Below are 17,766 nucleotides of genomic sequence, written 5' to 3' on the forward strand. Positions count from 1 at the left end.
AGTCTGAGGGCAAAGAAGAGCTTAGATAAATGAGTGTGTCCTCTCCACCATCTTGACTCAGCCCCCTCTTCTCTTTTTTGGAATCATATTAACCAATAGTTTATCTATTTTATTGGTTTTTTCATGAAACCTGTTGGTGGTTTTCCTGGTTCCAAGAGATCTTGTAGCTTTGTCCTTGGCTCCTGCCTCTGCTTTTTTCAGCCTCCAGCTCAACTCCATCTCATGGCTTCTCAATCTCCAGTCTGTGGTGAGTAGTCTTTTCTTCCAGAGAGTTCTGTCTCAGAGCCCTGTTGATGTTCAGGAGAATTTCTCTTTCGCTCCAAGAGCTTCCTTCATTTATGTGATCTCCCAAAGGTTGACTCCACCTTCTGGAGGGAGAGGATTCTGGGTTATCTCCCAGAGTGCTCTCTGGTCCTAAGGAAGGTGTGAATTCAGCTCTCATACTAGCCCTGAACTCTCGTGTGAACTCCATTGAGTACTTAGATACTTGAGCTCTCTAAAGGTGTGAACACAAGCATTGTTCAATCAGTTCCACTTAGTATCTTGTTTCAAGTTCTGGCCCAAAATAATTCTTTCTAAGATTAAATTAACTCCAATGTCTTTAACACTTTGTAAAGAAATGTCTTAACACTTTAGTAAAGATTCCAACAGAAACCAACTCCTAATTTTATTAGTTCATTGGTTTTCTCATAATCAATGATATTAATTTCATTTATTTTTAGGATTTCCAATTGGGAATTTTTAATTTGTTCTTTTTCTAGTTTTTAAAATTGCATACCCAAATAATTAGTCTGTTCATTCTCTATTTTATTGATATAAGCATTTAGAGATACATTTTTTTTTTCTCACTACAGCTTTTGCCGCATTCCATAGGTTCTTGTATGTTATCTCAGTGTTGCAATGCTCTTTAATGAAATTATTGTTTTTATGATTTGATATTTAATCCTCTCATTAAGATTTGATTGTTTAGTCTCTAATGAATTTTTAATGTGTTTTCATGGTATTTTATTGAACAACTTTTATTGTATTGTGATCTAAAAAGGATACATTTAATATTACTGCTTTTCTTAATTTAGTTCTAAAGTTTTTATGCCCTAATATGTGGTCAATTTTTGTAAAGATAGTATTTCTGCTGAGCAAAATATATATTCCTTTCATTCCCATACAATTATCTCCAGATATTTATCATATCTAGTTTTTCTGAAATTCTATTCATCTCCTTGATTTCTTTCTTATTTATTTTTTGGTTAGATTTATCTAGTTCTGAGAGGAGAAAGTTGAAGCCTCTCACTATTCTAGTTTGACTATTTCCACTTGTAATTGTAAAAAATAAATAATAAAAAAAATGGATGCTATAGCATTTGGTGCACACAATTTTAATATTGATATTACTTCCTTATCTATGGTAACTTTTCTTTTATCAGTTATTCTCTTTAAATAAAAGATGTAAATGTATTTTAGCTCTAATTTGGGCAAAATGTTTCTTCTTATTTGCTGGTGAGGCCATCCTATTGCTGTAGAAACACTAGATCTTAGACATTGTAATAGAATCTCTAAATTTTGGCCTGAGACTATACTCTGATTGTTAGATAAGTCATTCAAAGTTTGTTATAAAAGACTGCCCATTTGGGAAAAATATTCCCAGAAAAGATTCCACTAAGACTAGAAAAACTGCTTTTTATATTCAGTGAGATAAACAAGCTATACGGGCAGCAGGAGTGGTAAATGGAAATAGATTTGGGAGAGCAAAAAATTATTTTTTAATAATAACTTTTTATTTTCAAAATACATGCAAAAATAGTTTTCAACATTCACCCATGTGCTTGCGTTCCACATTTTTCTCTCTCCTTTTCCCTCACTCCTTACCCCTAGATAGCAAGTAATCCAATATAGATTAAACATATGCAATTCTAACTAGAAAATATTATGAAAGGCAAAATGGACAGCTCTGATTATGTTAAATTAAAAAGGTTTTGCACAAACAAAACCAACAGAAACAAGATTAAAAGGGAAGTAAAAAGCTAGGAAAAAAATCCCTACAGCCAGTGTTTCTGATAAAGGTCTCATTTCTAAAATATATAAAGAACTGTGTCAAATTTATAAGAATACAAGTCACTCTCCGATTGATAAATAGTTAAAGAATATGAACAGGAAATTTTTAGAAGACAAAATTAAAGCCATCTGAAAACCACAACATATGAAAAAATGTTCTAAATCACTGTTGATTAGAGAAATGCAAATTAAAACAACGCTGAATTAAAACTACACACCTCTCAGATTGACTAAGATGACAGGAAAAGATAGTGATAAATGTTGGAGATGTGGAAAAATCAGAACACTAATGCATTATTGGTGGAGTTGTGCAATGATCCAACCATTCAGAAGAGCAATCTGGAACTATGCCAAACAGCAATAAAACTGTACGTATCCTTTGACTCAGGAGTGCCACTATTGAACCTGTATTCCAAGGAAATAATAAAGAAGTGAAAAAAAACCCCACATGTGTAAAAATATTTTTAGCGGCTCTTTTTGTAGTAAGAAAGAATTTGAAAGAGAGTACATGTCCATCAGTTGGGGAATGGCTGAATAAGCTGTGGTACATGAAGGTAATAAAATATTATTGTTCTATAAAAAATGATGAACAAGCTGATTTTAGAAAGGCCTGGAAAGATTTTCATGAACTGATGCTGAGTGAAACAAGCAGAACCAAGAATATGTTGTACACAATAACTGCAAGAATGTGTGATGATCAACTATGAAAGAGTTGGTTCTTTAAGGTGGTTCAGTGATCCAAAGCAATCTCAATAGACTTTGGATGGAAAATGCCATCTACATCCAGAAAAAGAACTAAGGAGATTGAATGAAAATCAACACAAGCTATAGTCACTTCTTTTTTCTGCTTTTTTTTCTCTCCCATGATTTTTCTCTCCCAACATGATTCATAAAACAATGTATATTAAAATAAATAAAATTATTTTAAAAATGTGCAATTCTTCTAAACGTATTTCCACATTTATCATGCTGTCCAAGAAAAATCAGATTAAAAATGAACAAAAGTGAGAAAAAAAGAAAACTAAGCAAACATTAAAAAAGGTGAAAATACTATGTTGCAATCCACATTCAGTCCCCTCTGGATGCAAATAGCTCTCTCCATCACAAGTGTATTGAAATTGGCCTGAATTACTTCAAAGCTGAAAAGAGCCAAGTCCATCACAATGCTCTCAATATATTATAAAAGAATACATTTCAATCAATCTGAAGAAATCAAGTCAGTCAAAGGTTTGCTTTTTTCTTTTTTTTCAACGTGTAAATAGCTACATAGGCTCAAGCAGATACAACAGGAGAAGGCAACCATTCCAAATGAGCAGTTTGCATTTTGGGGTTCACAACTTTTAAAGTCTCAGGAATTGAGCAGCGTGGAGCATGGGGTAGAATCTATAGAGTAAGGGTAGGAATCTAGGAGGAGCCAGGTGGAATTTACCAGACAGACCAGATTCCAGATTTGTCTAAAGATAAGCTAATCAAGATCTCAAAAGGTTGTTGTAAGTCTTTTAAAGAGGCTAAATAGTCTCAAAGGTTGGAAAAACTGAATGGATTGATTTAAGAATTTCACCTCTTTGAGACAATAGAGGCTGAAAGAGAAGAATTTTGGCTGTACTGGATGGCCTGGGAGAATTGACCTGATTGTAATTCTCATTTAACAATTCCTGACAATAAGTTGAGGGCTCCCATCAGGTATGGGATGTGCATTTACAAAGAAATGGGTTCAAAGAATAGTCATGTTTGTTTTCAGGGAGAGACATTAGTTTTACCACTACTCTACAAGAAAAGGTAACCTTTGCCCCAAACTATAGTCCATAATTTTTTATTTACATATTAATCTTTGACCCCAAACACTTTATTTTTCTTATATCTTTGTCTTCCACAATCTCTTTGTCTTTCAGCACTTTGCCAAGCTCTCATTCCTTCTCTGACTTTACTTAATTTTTTAATTAACTAGTTCAACATCTTACCAAGAAAAGAACTCTGTAGCTTCACTGATGCAGCTAAGAAAAGATTTTTATTCATGATCTTGAAAGGCATGCCTTAAAATTGCCAGAGCATGAGTTTTTATCCCCTGTTCCCAAAATACAACTTCTTTACCTGATTCTTCATTGACTGAGTACTACAGAGGTACAGCTTTCCAGAGCACCTAATTCTCCAACATGAGTAAGTCCCTCTAACTCTTACTTTCTTTTACTCTTATTGGGGTGTGTACACATTCTTTCTGCATCTAATAGCATGTTTCTTATTTTAATTTATGGATCCTCTTTATAAGTTTAATTTCCTTTGGCCCACATGAGCCTAATCTTTAGGTTTCATTTCTTAGGTTTTAGTTTCATTTCTCTGATTTTTTTTTTTTTTTTTTTTTTTTTTTTTTTTTTTTTTTTTTTTTTTTTTTTTTTTTTTTTTTTTTTTTGTGTAACTCTGTGGAAACTAAACCCTTATCCATTTCTCACAAATATCACATTATTGGCTACTGTTATAGTCCTGGATGACTCCCACCATCAGCTTCCTCTATCCTTAATTCCAGATTGCTGAACAGAGTTGGAGAAAATCATATAATATAGCAATGATTTTGAGATCCCCTGATTTTACAGGAAGGCTTCTGTTCTAACAATATGTCAGTACTACTAAATCTTCTGGCTTTGAAGTCAGCCTCAGGGACTCTCCTTACTCCCAGTCTAAGAATAACAATCTGATTCTGAATAGAATAGTTCAATAGAACTCAATTCATTGCTGACACATAATATGGTCAGTGAGAAGCAAATTCTGGAGACTACTTCCTGGCCCTACCTATGGGCCATAGAATTGCTACGTCAATGATAGAAAGCTGGATAAATGTCTCTTTGCTTCTGTTGCCTTGCTAATTTTTTTTTTTTTTTTGGAACTTAGCCCACTTGTAATGGTACTCCAATATAATTAAATTTTGCCCCTTGACTGGGATATGGGTTTAAGCCTTCAAATTCTTTTGAGACACCTGGGGACAAAGGGTCTATGACCCCAAACTTTTGGGGTCCCCTTCCCAACCTTAACAAAAATTATGAAATTGCTGCTTGAATCCATTACAAATTTTTGTTTTCTAATATCAAATGAATCCTCACAGCACTAAAGGAATTCTTTTACTTCTCCTAATAGATTCTCTATCCCACTTCCCAAAGATAGTTCCAGATTGTCTCCTCTAATCTCTTACATTCCCTGTCCTAACTTTTACAGATTGGCACCTTGCATTGTATATATTTTACTGAGAATATATAGACCATTTTCTCACTGTGAGTTCTCAATTCTCTTCTTTCCTACATCTTATAAACTCTTGACATCATATCTACTCTCTCTTCATTTGTCCATGTTCTGAGAAAGAGGTAATCCTTTTCCTCCATCCCTTGATTCCATCCCTTCCTATCTTCTCTAGCAAATTATCTATATAATAATCCTCTCTCACCTTCATCTTCTACCTCTTCCTCTTTAGTAATTATGCTCCTGTTACCTACATTTTCAAGTCTTCATCCTTAAGAAAAAAACCAACACCAAAAACAACATTAAAACCCTCTCTAGATTCTCTACCATCTCTACAAGCTACTGTCCAGTAACTTTTTTTTAGTCAGACTTCCAGATAAAGCTGTCTGTTGTTTCCATTCCTTCTCCTTTCATTAGCTTTTCAGTTTTTTGCAGTATAGTTTCTGACCACATCACAAAATAAAACTGTTCTTTCCAAAGTTACTAGTAGTGTCTTTATAACCAAATATGCAGCATTTTTCAGTCTTCAACTTCCTTGATGTTTCTTTAGCATTTGACCTTGTTGACCAACCTCCCATCAAGGTACTTTCTTCTCTCTTGGTTTTTTTTGTGACTGTGTTCTCTTTGAGCTCTCTTCTTGCCAGTTTGACTGCTCCTTTTCATCCACAGTCTAACATTTATTAATACTCTAAGGCCCAGTTCTGGGACTTCACTTCTCTCCTTTTCTTTTTCTTGTTTTCTTTATTAACTCACATAGATTTAATCATCATTTCTAGTTCAAGACTTTCAGATATCCAGTCCTAGTCTTTCTTTTGATCTTCAGTCATGCATCATAAATTGCCTGTTGGACATTTTGTACTGGATGTCCCATAGATATCTCATTCTCTTTTCCCTGCCAAATCCACTATTCCTTTAAACTTCTCTGTCCCTTTTATGGCACCAAATCCTATTAGACACCCAGATTCACAAATTCAATGCCACTTTCTGACTTCTCAATTTCAGATCTTACACATATCCAATCAGTTGCTAAGTATTGCCATTTCTCTCTTCACAACATTTCTTGTAATCTGTTCCCTCTTGTACAATCATATGAATATCATCCTGATTCAAGCCTTTATCATCATTCATTTTTTTTCCAGGACTGTTGCAGAAATTTCCTAACTTATCTCTTTGCATTAAATCAGTTTCCCTTTTAGTTCATCCTTCACATAGCTGACAAAGTATTTTACCCCAAGTTCTGGTCTGACCCTGCCATATATCCAATCAGTAACTCCAGTGGTTACTTATTATCTGTATGATCATATATAAACTCTGTTGTTTGGCTTTTAAAGTCATTCATAACCTGCTGCTACTTGCCTTTCCATGCTTATTACCTATTTACTATCATTATTATTCATATACACTACTGCTGATGCAAACTTGCTTTCTTACTGTTCTTCACACAAGGTATTCCATCTCCCACCTCCATGTCTTTGGGAGAGGAAGAAACTAAGCTGGCAGAGTAGCAGGAAGAAATACAGTGAACTTTCCCTCCTCTTCCCTTCCCCTTCACTTCTACAAACAAAAAAAATATGCCTGACTGAATTTGTATCAGGAAAGCCAAGAAAAAACAAAAGATAGTGAATCATTTTTCTAGCTCAGGTCAGCATAGGGAGTTAGCCAGGGAAGTCTGTAGGGTTGAGCTCTGGCCAGAAGCCATAGAGCATTTCAATTAAAGGATAGAGCATTTCATCTAAGGAAGAGGCCCTTTACCAAGATAAGATGAAATCTCAGATTTAGCAGAAAAAGGAATAAACTTGTGAGGTGTTCCTGAATAGGAGCAAAATGGTAGCTTTGTTGCAAACTACCCAGTTCTGGGTTATGGATCCAGGACAATCAAGGAAGGAATCTAATCCAAGGGAAAGAATTTGAGGGTAAGGTATGGTTATAGGTGTTGGAATCCTTACAAAGTGTTGTCATTAGAATTGATAGAGACAATAATTATCTAATTTAGCATGGTTCAGTATGAGTGATCTGATCCTACAAGGAGGTATTATGGGCCAGATCTTGAAACAAGGTACTAAGTGGAATTGAGGGGACAATGTTTAAATTTTAGACAATGTTTAAAGTAGACAATTCTACTTTAGAATTGATTTAATCCTACAACAAATAATGGTTTCCCAGTGATATAATCATTGGTGTGTACTCAGTGTACAGCATATAAACAAGAAGCTCTCAGGGTCAGACACAGGAGCCCTCTCACGGAGGCAAGACAGATTCACCAACTTTCACCTTGGTGCTGGCTGGAGACATTTGGAAGAAGAGAAGCTGAAGCTGGCAGAGGCAAAAGATCAGCAGCAAGAGCTCTTGGAACCAAGGAGAGATAGGCCTCTAAGAAAGCTAACCGGGCCCCAGGAAGGAGATTCAGAAACCAGAGATAATAAAGGATTTGAACTTTTAACACCTGGCTGCATCTGGAGTGATTATTGATTTGAACTGAAACTAAGGCTACCTCCAGAAAACCTCCCCCAGGAAACCTGCTCTCACAAAGAACCATCATATATTACAGAAAAAGAAAAAGAACACCACAATAGGTCCTAGGCCCATAGGCCTCTGCTTATGGCAGGAGCAGGATCTTTATATGTGAAAACTATAAAAAGGTAGGACCCAACACAGCCATTCTTAGATCTTGAGTAAACTATTTTTACAGTTGGCAAGACAGACTTTTAAAATTAATTAATATTTTTTAAATTTATCTCTTTTTATTTACAAGATATATGCATGGGTAATTTTTCAGCATTAACCCTTGCAAAACATTCTGTTTCAACTTTTCCCCTCCTTCCCTCCACCCCCTTCCCTAGATGGCAAGTAGACCAATACATGTTAAATATGTTAAAGTATATATTAAATACAATATATGTATACATGTCCATACAGTTATTTTGCTGGACAAGAAAAATCAGACTTAGAAATAAAGTAAAATTAACCTAAAAAGGAAATCAAAAATGCAAGTGGACAAAAACAGAAGGAGTAAAAATGCTATGTTGTGGTTCACACTCATTTCCCATAGTTCTTTCCCTGGGTGTAATTGATTCTCTTCATTATTGAACAAATGGAACTGATTTGGTTCATCTCATTGTTGAAGAGAGCCAGGTGGCAAGACAAACATAAACATTCCTTCCAGAAGTGAATGGAACGTGGCCCCCCCAAAAAAATCAAAAGTCAGGAAATACGCTAGAAGAATTAGCAAACCAAAAAGTTATCCCATCATAGTGAGCTGTTATGGTGATCAGGATGATCAAGAAACAAACCCAAAAGAAGAAATTGTCTCCAAAATGTCTATAAGCAATGCCTCAAAGAGAAACAGATCATAAAATAAACTAGAATTCCTGGAAATAATGAAGCAAGAAAGGAATTAGGTTGAAGGAAATTAACTCCTTGACACTAGAGATCAAAAAACCTTTCTAAGAAAAACAAATTCCCTGAAAATTAAAATTGACAAATAAAAACTAATAACTCCATGTGACAGCAAGAAATATTAAAACAAGGTCAAAAGACTGAAAAAATAGAAGAAATGTAAGGTATCTTGTAGCAAAAACAATTGACCTAGAAAACAGATTGAGGAGAGATAATTTTAGAATTACAAACTGCCTAAAAATCGTGACAAAATAAATCTAGATATCTTATTTCAAGAAATCATGAAAAGATCCAGATCTCTTAGAATCAAAAGACAAAGTAAAAATGGAATCTACTGATTACCTCCTGAAAGAAACTCCAAAATGAAAACTCCTACTAATAAAAGTCAGAACTTTCAGCTCCATGAAAAAATATTGCAAGCAGTCAAAATGAGAGAATTTTAGTATCAAGGATCTAAAGTTAAGATCACACAAAATGTATCAGACACCAATATAATATAAATACTTAGAGAACTTGGAATATAGTTTTATAGCTTACTCAGCAAAACTGTACATAATCTTACAGGGTGAAAAATGGAAAAGAGGATTTTAAAGAAATAGAGGACTTTCAAACATTCCTGATAAAAAGACTATAGCTAAATAGGAATTTTGAAGTGCAAATATAAGAATTAAGAGAAACATAAAAAGAATTCACTTGCTGCTCATTTATGCCTTTAGAATCCCTGGTTTATTTTAACTGCTCGCTCAAATGACATTTTTTATTTTTTTTATTTTATTTTATTTTTATTTATTTATTTATTTATTTATTTTGGGAAATTGCAAAGATCTTTTAATGAGTTCAATCCTTCCATGAAAGCGATAGCATTTAGATAGCACTTTAAAGTTTACACAGAGGTTAAGTGACTTATTCAGGGTCACACAATAATTTTTTTTTTTAATAGCCTTTTATTAAAAGATATATGCATGGGTAACTTTACAGCATTAACAATTGCCAAACCTCTTGTTCCAATTTTTCACCTCTTACCCCCCCATCCCCTCCCCTAGATGGCAGGATGACCAGTAGATGTTAAATATATTAAAATATAAATTAGATACACAATAAGTATACATGACCAAAACGTTATTTTGCTGTACAAAAAGAATCAGACTCTGAAATATTGTACAATTAGCTTGTGAAGGAAATCATAAATGCAGGTGGGCATAAATATAGGGATTGGGAATTCAATGTAATGGTTTTTAGTCATCTCCCAGAGTTCTTTTTCTGGGTATAGCTGGTTCAGTCAAATGACACTTTTTTAAAAAAATTGAATTAAAACAATTTTTAAAAAAATAAAATGAATGTTTGCATATTCAAAGTGGAAGGGACAACTTTATGTGAAACTGCAATTATTTATTATATAAAAATTTGATTATTTAAAAATATTTAATAAATATTGTTACTTTCTTTTAAAATATATTTATTTTAACATTCATTTTTTAAAAGTTATGTTTTAAATTCTTTCACTACTTTTACTGCTCCTTCACCCATTGAAAAGGTCAGTAATATATCAATTATGTACGTGAAATTATAAAAAACATTTCCATATTAACCAGCAATATTTTACTTTCAAAACTGTCTTGTCTGTTTCCTTCTCAACTTTTTTTTGTTCTCATCTATGCATTTAAAAAATGCTTCAGTGACCGATAAAGCAAAATGAGGTAGTATGACAGCTTATAAAATGAAAACAATATAATGAAGAACTTTGAATGCAGTGATAAATCATGAGTACTAAAATCCATAGATGACACATTTCCTGAGAGGTGATCTTAAAATGAAGAGAAAGATAATACAATGCAGAAAAAAAATATATGGTCAATATAGGAATTCTTTGTGTTGAACTGAGTTTGTAGTGAAAACTTTGCATAATAATATTTCATCATTTCAACATACTGTAATTTGTTTACAAAAATAAGGATATCCATTTTTCTAGTTTTTTCCCCTTCAATACAAAGTTCTGCCATAAATATTTTTGTACTTTTTTGATATTTTTGGGATATATTTAGTAAATATATCACTAAGTTATGGTGTATAGTATGGTATATATGGCTTTTGGGGGTACGGTTCCAATTGTTTTCCAAAATATTGTGTGTGTATGTATATCTATATATGTATATGTAAATATATCTGTGCTTAATTATAGCCTGCTTGGGGGAAGGAGGGAGATAAAAGGGAGGAAAAAAAGGATCAAGTAAAAAAAAAAAGCACAACAAAGAACAAAAGAACAATCTTTTAAGGAAGCAAAGAAAAGATGAACACTCATGAATATAATTTCTTCTACTATTATATATCCTTTTTTGAACTGGTAATTTATTGTAATTTTTTTGAATCTTCTCTGATGTTCTGCTGGGCATATGACAATATTTTCTTTTGTTTCTTTTTCCTGTTTTTTCTTTTTCTTATTTTTTTTTAAACAAACAGGAAAAAATAACACCCCTTGCATGTCTAATGCTATGATTAAACTAACTTAAATGAAAATATATTGTGGCTGTGGTGAGTAGTTATGGTGACTGAGACATATAATTCTTTTTTTTTTTTTTTTTTTTGGAGAGGTGATTAGGGTTAAGTGACTTGCCTAGGATCACACAGCTAGTAGGTGGTAAGTGTCTAAGGCCAGATTTGAACTCAAGTCCACATGACTCTAGGACTGGTGCTCTACTTACTGTGCCATCTAGCTGCCCTGAGATATATAATTTCTTTCTTTTTTTTTTTTTTTTTAAATAATGTCCCAGTTTTCCCATATCCTCTCCAGCATTTATCATTATCTTTTCCTCTCATAGCCAATCTGAGAGGAATATAATGCTATCTTAGAGTTGGGACATATAATTCTTAAACAAAACCTAAGGAGGAGGAACAGAATAAGACTTGGATTATGGCAGTTGTGTTTTATTAAATTCCTTTTGGATGAGGTTCCTGTCCATTCTTTTGTTTGCTTTCCTTTTGACCTTTCTTCTCTATCTTCTCTATCTCTTCTAGTAGTATCACACAGGAAATACCTAGCATCTCTACATCTGGGAGACACTCATTTAGTATTTGTTAGGTCAATGATGTTGCCACAGAAAACCCATTCTGACATCATCTGGATTGAAATTCCGTAGTTGGCAACCAAACTTGTCATAAGGAGACAACCTCTGGGAGCAGAACAGACCCTTGCTTGCTGTCTAGTATTCTTTCTACGGGCATTTTTCTATATTCTTTAAGGAAAGAAGATAAAATATTCCAAATATCAAACATGTATTCTAAAATTCATAACCCAAAGAAAAGTCCAGAATCTGAAATAGAACCTGAGAAGTCTACAGAAATAACACAAGAAGGGATGGAAATGCCTGACTCAGTAAAGACGGTGTTGTTAAAATTAGAAGATTCTGAACTAAATCGAGACAAAGAGGTAGGTGAAAAATCAGGAAGTTTCTGATTTCAAAAAAAAAAGTATTCAATTAAATAGTCTTGGAATTGTTTATTTTTAATAACATTCAAAAGCTCCTTCATGGGAACAGAAGTATTTGGAGGAGGCAAGAGAGGGGGAAGACTTGTGATGAAGAGAGCTATCCACATGCAGAGAGAGGACTATAGGGACTGAATGTGAATCACAACAAACTATTTTCACCTTTTATATTGTTGTTTGCTTGTTTTTTCTTTCTCATTTTAAAATTTTGATTTGATTTTTCTTGTGCAGCATGATAGGTGAGGAGGGAGAGAGAAAAATTTGGAACACAAGGTTTGACAAGGATGAATGTTGAAAACTATCTTTGTAAATATTTTGTAAAATAAAATGAAATAAAATGCTGCTACAATAAAAAATGTTCCCCTTGCTCATCCTCTACCTCTGGAAATTCCTAGTTCCCTTCAAGTATCAGTTCATGTAATACCCGCTTTGCAAGACTTTTCTTCTTGTTACCTATTGTCACATATCTACTTTCTTCCATCACTTTGTTTATACACAAAACCTTGTATCTGTAGCACATCTTTGTAGATCAGTTCTCCTGAAAAATTGAAATGTCCCAGTGTTTGCCTACTGAAGTCCTTAGGGTTCATTGGATCATAACAGATTAGATGGTCTTCTCCCAGCATTGTGGGAGAAGGAAGGATTGACATCTGAGAGGCAAGAGATGGCCATATAAGGGGGCAATGGCCAGGAGATTTAGAAACAGGGATTGTAGTCAAAATAAGGCAAGAGGCAAGAGGATTGCACTGGCTCCTGCCACTCTCTCTGTACCCATGCAGCTTCAATTCCATTGCTATGTCTGGTGCCAGACACTACCACAGTTTGTCTGGGTGACAAAGGGTGAGGATGCGAGATGAGCCATGCTAGGGACCACTCACTCGAGTGCTGCCACCAGCACTGCTGATCCTGCTAACCAACTGGGAGCAAGATATTGAAAATGGGGGGAAAGGAAAGGAAAAAAAAATTAATTGACTACTTTGTGCCAGGAACTGGTGCTAAGTGCTTTACAAATATTATTTTATTTAATCCTCAACCTGTGAAGTAGAAATTAAAAAAAAAAATACTTTTTTTTTTTTTTTTTTACAGTTGAAGAAACTTGAGGCAGGCAAGAAGTGGGTAAATGACTGTCCCGGGTCACACAATGTTGTATGTGAGGCCAGATTGTGGGTCAGGTCTCCTCAGCTCCAGGCCCAGCACTCTTACTTACTTACTATCAAAAGATAGTAACTAAAGTATATAGAACCCATATAGAGTGGATGCATACTAATTGGAACTCTCTTTGGTGCTGAGAATGAAATAGGTGACATTTTTACTTCCTTATCTCTCAGATCCCTTTGGCTCTAGTGCTTTGCCTATATTCCCTGCATCTTACACACACACACACACACACACACACACATACATACATACACATAGAGAAACATACATATCCACAAACACACACATACACACACATCCACATACACACCCATATCTTAATTTCTCTACCGGGGTCCTCAAATTATGCCCACAGGCATATGTGGCAGCTGAGGACAATTATCCCCCTCACCAAGGGCTATGAACTTTCTTTATTTAAAGGCCCACAAAACAAAGTTTTTATTTTTACTATAGTCCGGCCCTCCAACAGTCTGAGAGACAGTGAACTGGCCCCTTATTTAAAAAGTTTGAGGACCCTTGCAAACGTTTGTTTACTTTCTGTACTTCGTATATGTGTTTGTTTGTTTCTTTGTTTTTTAAAGAAACTAGTTTTTACAAGACATCATTCATTGTGCAGCTAAAGGATTAAATATAAATCAGGTGGGCTGTAATCAGCCAGGAAAAAGAGAAAATAGATTCTCTTTCTAATTACTGGGATTATAAACTGGGGGTTTAAGTGAAACAAAAGATTTCATTGATACTTATTATTACATCTCTCCATAAAGCAAAGAAGAATGAGTAAATACAAATTTCCTTGAACATGCAATGAGTCAGACGACAGGTGAGATAGGCATCTCATGAGAACCATCCCTAATCATTTAAAAGAGCGTATATACATGTGTATATGTACAACATAATATGCATGCAGTACACATATATATGCATTGCAGTGCAATACATAGTGTTGCATATATAGAATATTATAGAAATATGTATGGGCATGTGTTATATACATATATAGTACATATATTTGTTTATTAATTATATACATTTTCCCCCTGATAAAATAACAATCTCCTTGAAGGCAGGAACCATTTCTTTTCTTTTATGCCTTTATATCCTCATGGCTAGTGCAATTCCTTAGTATGCCCTTCAAAACGCTTGTTGAATTGAGTCAGCACTCCCTCAAATCTCTTTTTAAAATCTCATTTCCTATACTTATTGCCCTAGTCTCTTGCTTTTCCTCTTCTCTCATTTTCTTCATTTCTATCATTATCTTCATTGCTTCATTCTTCCCACATTCTACAAATAATTATCCCTTTCTGCACAGTGAGTAAATTTCTATTATGAGTACATTTCCCTAAATCCTCAGTTTTTATCCTGTCTTCTTATTTCGACTGAAACCTGCTTTTTCTTTAGTCAGAAGATCTCAATCTGTGAACCATGGTTCAATTTGTGAACTATGGAGTTATTATTGCAGGAGTCTGGGATTTTTTATAAACACCAAACATTTGTCATTTGGAACATGATTTCATTCCTTAACAAAATATATATGTCAATGTTGTGATTAAGAAATACAAATTCATTTTATAGTCACTACATTCATAATGGCTTTTTTGTGAATATGTGTATATACACATATATACATATATACACATATGCATGTTTGTATACATATTTATGCATATACATACATATTCTCAATGATTAATCTTAGTCTGGTTTCTATAAACTCTTTTAGATTTTAAACAGGAGTTCAAAGGATAGAGTGGTGCTGGACTTGACGTCAGAAAGATTTTTCTTGAGTTCAAATTTGTCATCAGATGCTTATTGACTGTGTGGCCTTGGGCAAGTAACGTAACCCTATTTGCTCAGTTTGCCTCAGCCTGTAAAATGAGAGAAAGAAAGAGCAAAATTCTTATCTTTGGCAAGAAAACCCCAAATGGGATCGTGAAGAGTTGGGTACAACTGAAAAATGAATGAACAACAACCTCATACTTTAAAAGGTTTAGAATCACTGCCTTAGATTATACTTTAGAGCAAAAGGGAAAAACCATGGGAGAGATTAAAAAACAGATCAAAGAAATAAACAGAGCAAGAAACTATAAATGGCTTTAATTTTGTCATCTGAAAATTGTCCATATCCTTTGACCATTTATCAAATGGGGAATGACTTGTATTCTTATAAATTTGAGACAGTTCTTTATGCATTTTAGAAATGAGATCTTTTCAATTCCAATGGATATGGCCATCAGTAATGAATTGAACCAGGTACACCCAGAGAAAGAACTCTGGGAGGTGACTATGAACCACTACATAGAATTCCCAATCCCTCTATTTTTGTCCGCCTGCATTTTTGATTTCCTTCACAGGCTAATTATACACTATTTCAAAGTCCGATTCTTTTTGTACAGCAAAATAACTGTTTGGACATGTATACTTATTTTGTATTTAATTTATACTTTAACATATTTGACATGTATTGGTCAACCTGCCATCTGGGGAAAGGGGTGGGAGGAAGGAGGGGAAAAGTTGGAACAAAAGGTTTTGCAATTGTCATTGCTGAAAAATTACCCATGCATGTATCTTGTAAATAAAAAGCTATAAAAAAAATGAGATCTTTATTAGAAACACTGGCTGTAAAAATTTTTCCCCAGCTTTGTACTTCCATTTTAATCTTAAACAAACAGAAATGATTAAAATTTTTTATTAAAATTTCTTAAAAATTTAACATAATCAAAATTGTCCATTTTGCTTTTCATAATGTTCTCTAGTTCTTCTTTGGTCATAAATTCCTTCCTTCTCCTAAAATCTGATAGATAAATTATTCCTTATTCTCCTAATTTGTTTTATGGCATCATCCTTTATAACCAAATCATGTACCCATTTTGACCTTATTTTGGTATGGGATGTGAGATATAGGTCTATGCCAAGTTTCTGACATTATTTTCCAGTTTTACCATCAATTTTTGTCAAATACTGAGTTCTTATTCCAGAAGCTGAAGTTAGGGGGTTTATCAAATACTCGATTACTATGGGCCTCAATTATTGTGTCATGTGTATCTAATCTATTCTATTGACCCACCTCTCCTTAGTACCAAATGGTTTTGATGACTGCTACTTTATAATATAGTTTTTTTAATATCGCTAAACCATCATCCTTTGTATTTTTTCACTAATTCCTTTCATATTCTTCACCTTTTGTTCTTCCAGATGAATTTTATTATTTTTTCTAGTTTTATAAAATAATTTTTTAGCAGTTTGATTGGTATGGCAATGAACAAGTAGACTAATTTAGGCAGAATTGTCATTTTTATTATATTATCTCAGTCTGCCTAGTGAGCAATTGCTATTTTTCCAATTGTTTAGATCTGACTGTGTGTGAGAAGTGTTTTGTAATTATGTTCATATAATTCTTAGGTTTGTCTTGGCAGGTAGACCCCCAAATATTATATTTTGTGTATAGTAATTTTAAAGGGAATTTCTCTTTCTATCTTTTGTTGATAGGCTTTGTCAGTAATATATAGACATGCTGATGATTTGTGTGGATCAACAACCATTTATTTGAATTATGTGCCAGACACCATGATAAATACCGGGTGTACAAAGGCAAGAATAGTCCGTGCCCTCAAAGAGCTCATAGTTAGCCTCCCCTCCTCTCCCCTTCCCTCATCCCCTCCTCCCCTCTCCTCCTCCTCTCTTGCCCTCCCCTCCTCTTCCTTTCCCCTTCTTTCCTTCTCCTCCCTTTTCCTCCACTCCCTTCCCTTCCCTTTCTCCCCACCCCTTCTCCTCTCTCCTTTTCCCCACCTGCTCTCCTGTGCTGTCTCTACCTCCTGTTTTTCTATCAGTAACCTCTGTGTCTCTACTTCTGTTCCTCTGCTTGTGTCTATGTGTCTCTTGCTCTCTCAAGTTTTGTTACAAAGGATTTCTGGGGGTGAAGAAGAGGGAGTTAATTCTGAAATGAAGGAAATATAAAAATAGATTTCAATAAATACAATAATTTGAATTCAGAGGCAGCAGTGGAATGATGGTGGGGGGGAATTCCTTTGCCAAACTAGAAGCTGCCAGGATATGTCTTACAGCACGGGGATCTAGGGAAGGAATTTCTGAGTAAAACTAAATTTCTGGACCAAGCAAGAGACCAAGTCATGATGCAAAGGAGCTAATCTGAAACTTGCTCCATGTAAGTCTTGTGAATTTTGTGGGCTGTGTCTGAGGTGGTCTGGAAATGGGAAAACCTGTCTAAAGGTTGTGAGTACTTTCCCTGTTTGTGCATATATACATATGGATATTTGGTATTTGGATTTATGTACATATGTATGTGTGCAATGTGGATTGAATATATGTAGAAGTATGCATGTGTATGTGTGTGTGTGTGTGTAATTTCAAATTTCAAGGACTGTATTGGTAACAGAAAGTTACCAGGCTGGCCAGAGATAGCAGAGTTTAGGTGTGATACTAAAAAAAAAAAAAAA

General features: G+C 34.3%; 1 protein-coding gene across 1 annotated transcript in view; it reads left to right on the plus strand.

Moving 5' to 3' along the window:
• The first annotated feature begins 11,819 nt into the window (after positions 1–11,819).
• FAM186A (family with sequence similarity 186 member A) overlaps positions 11,820–17,766 on the plus strand; it is a 130,528-nt gene continuing 124,581 nt past the window's right edge. Inside the window, exon 1 of the mRNA XM_031937913.1 lies at positions 11,820–12,097. Within this exon, the coding sequence (XP_031793773.1) occupies positions 11,942–12,097 (156 nt within the window). The 5' untranslated portion in view covers positions 11,820–11,941. The remainder of the gene's footprint in view (positions 12,098–17,766) is intronic.

The sequence above is a fragment of the Sarcophilus harrisii genome, chromosome 5 (assembly GCF_902635505.1).
Source record: "Sarcophilus harrisii chromosome 5, mSarHar1.11, whole genome shotgun sequence".
NCBI classification, from domain to species: domain Eukaryota; kingdom Metazoa; phylum Chordata; class Mammalia; order Dasyuromorphia; family Dasyuridae; genus Sarcophilus; species Sarcophilus harrisii.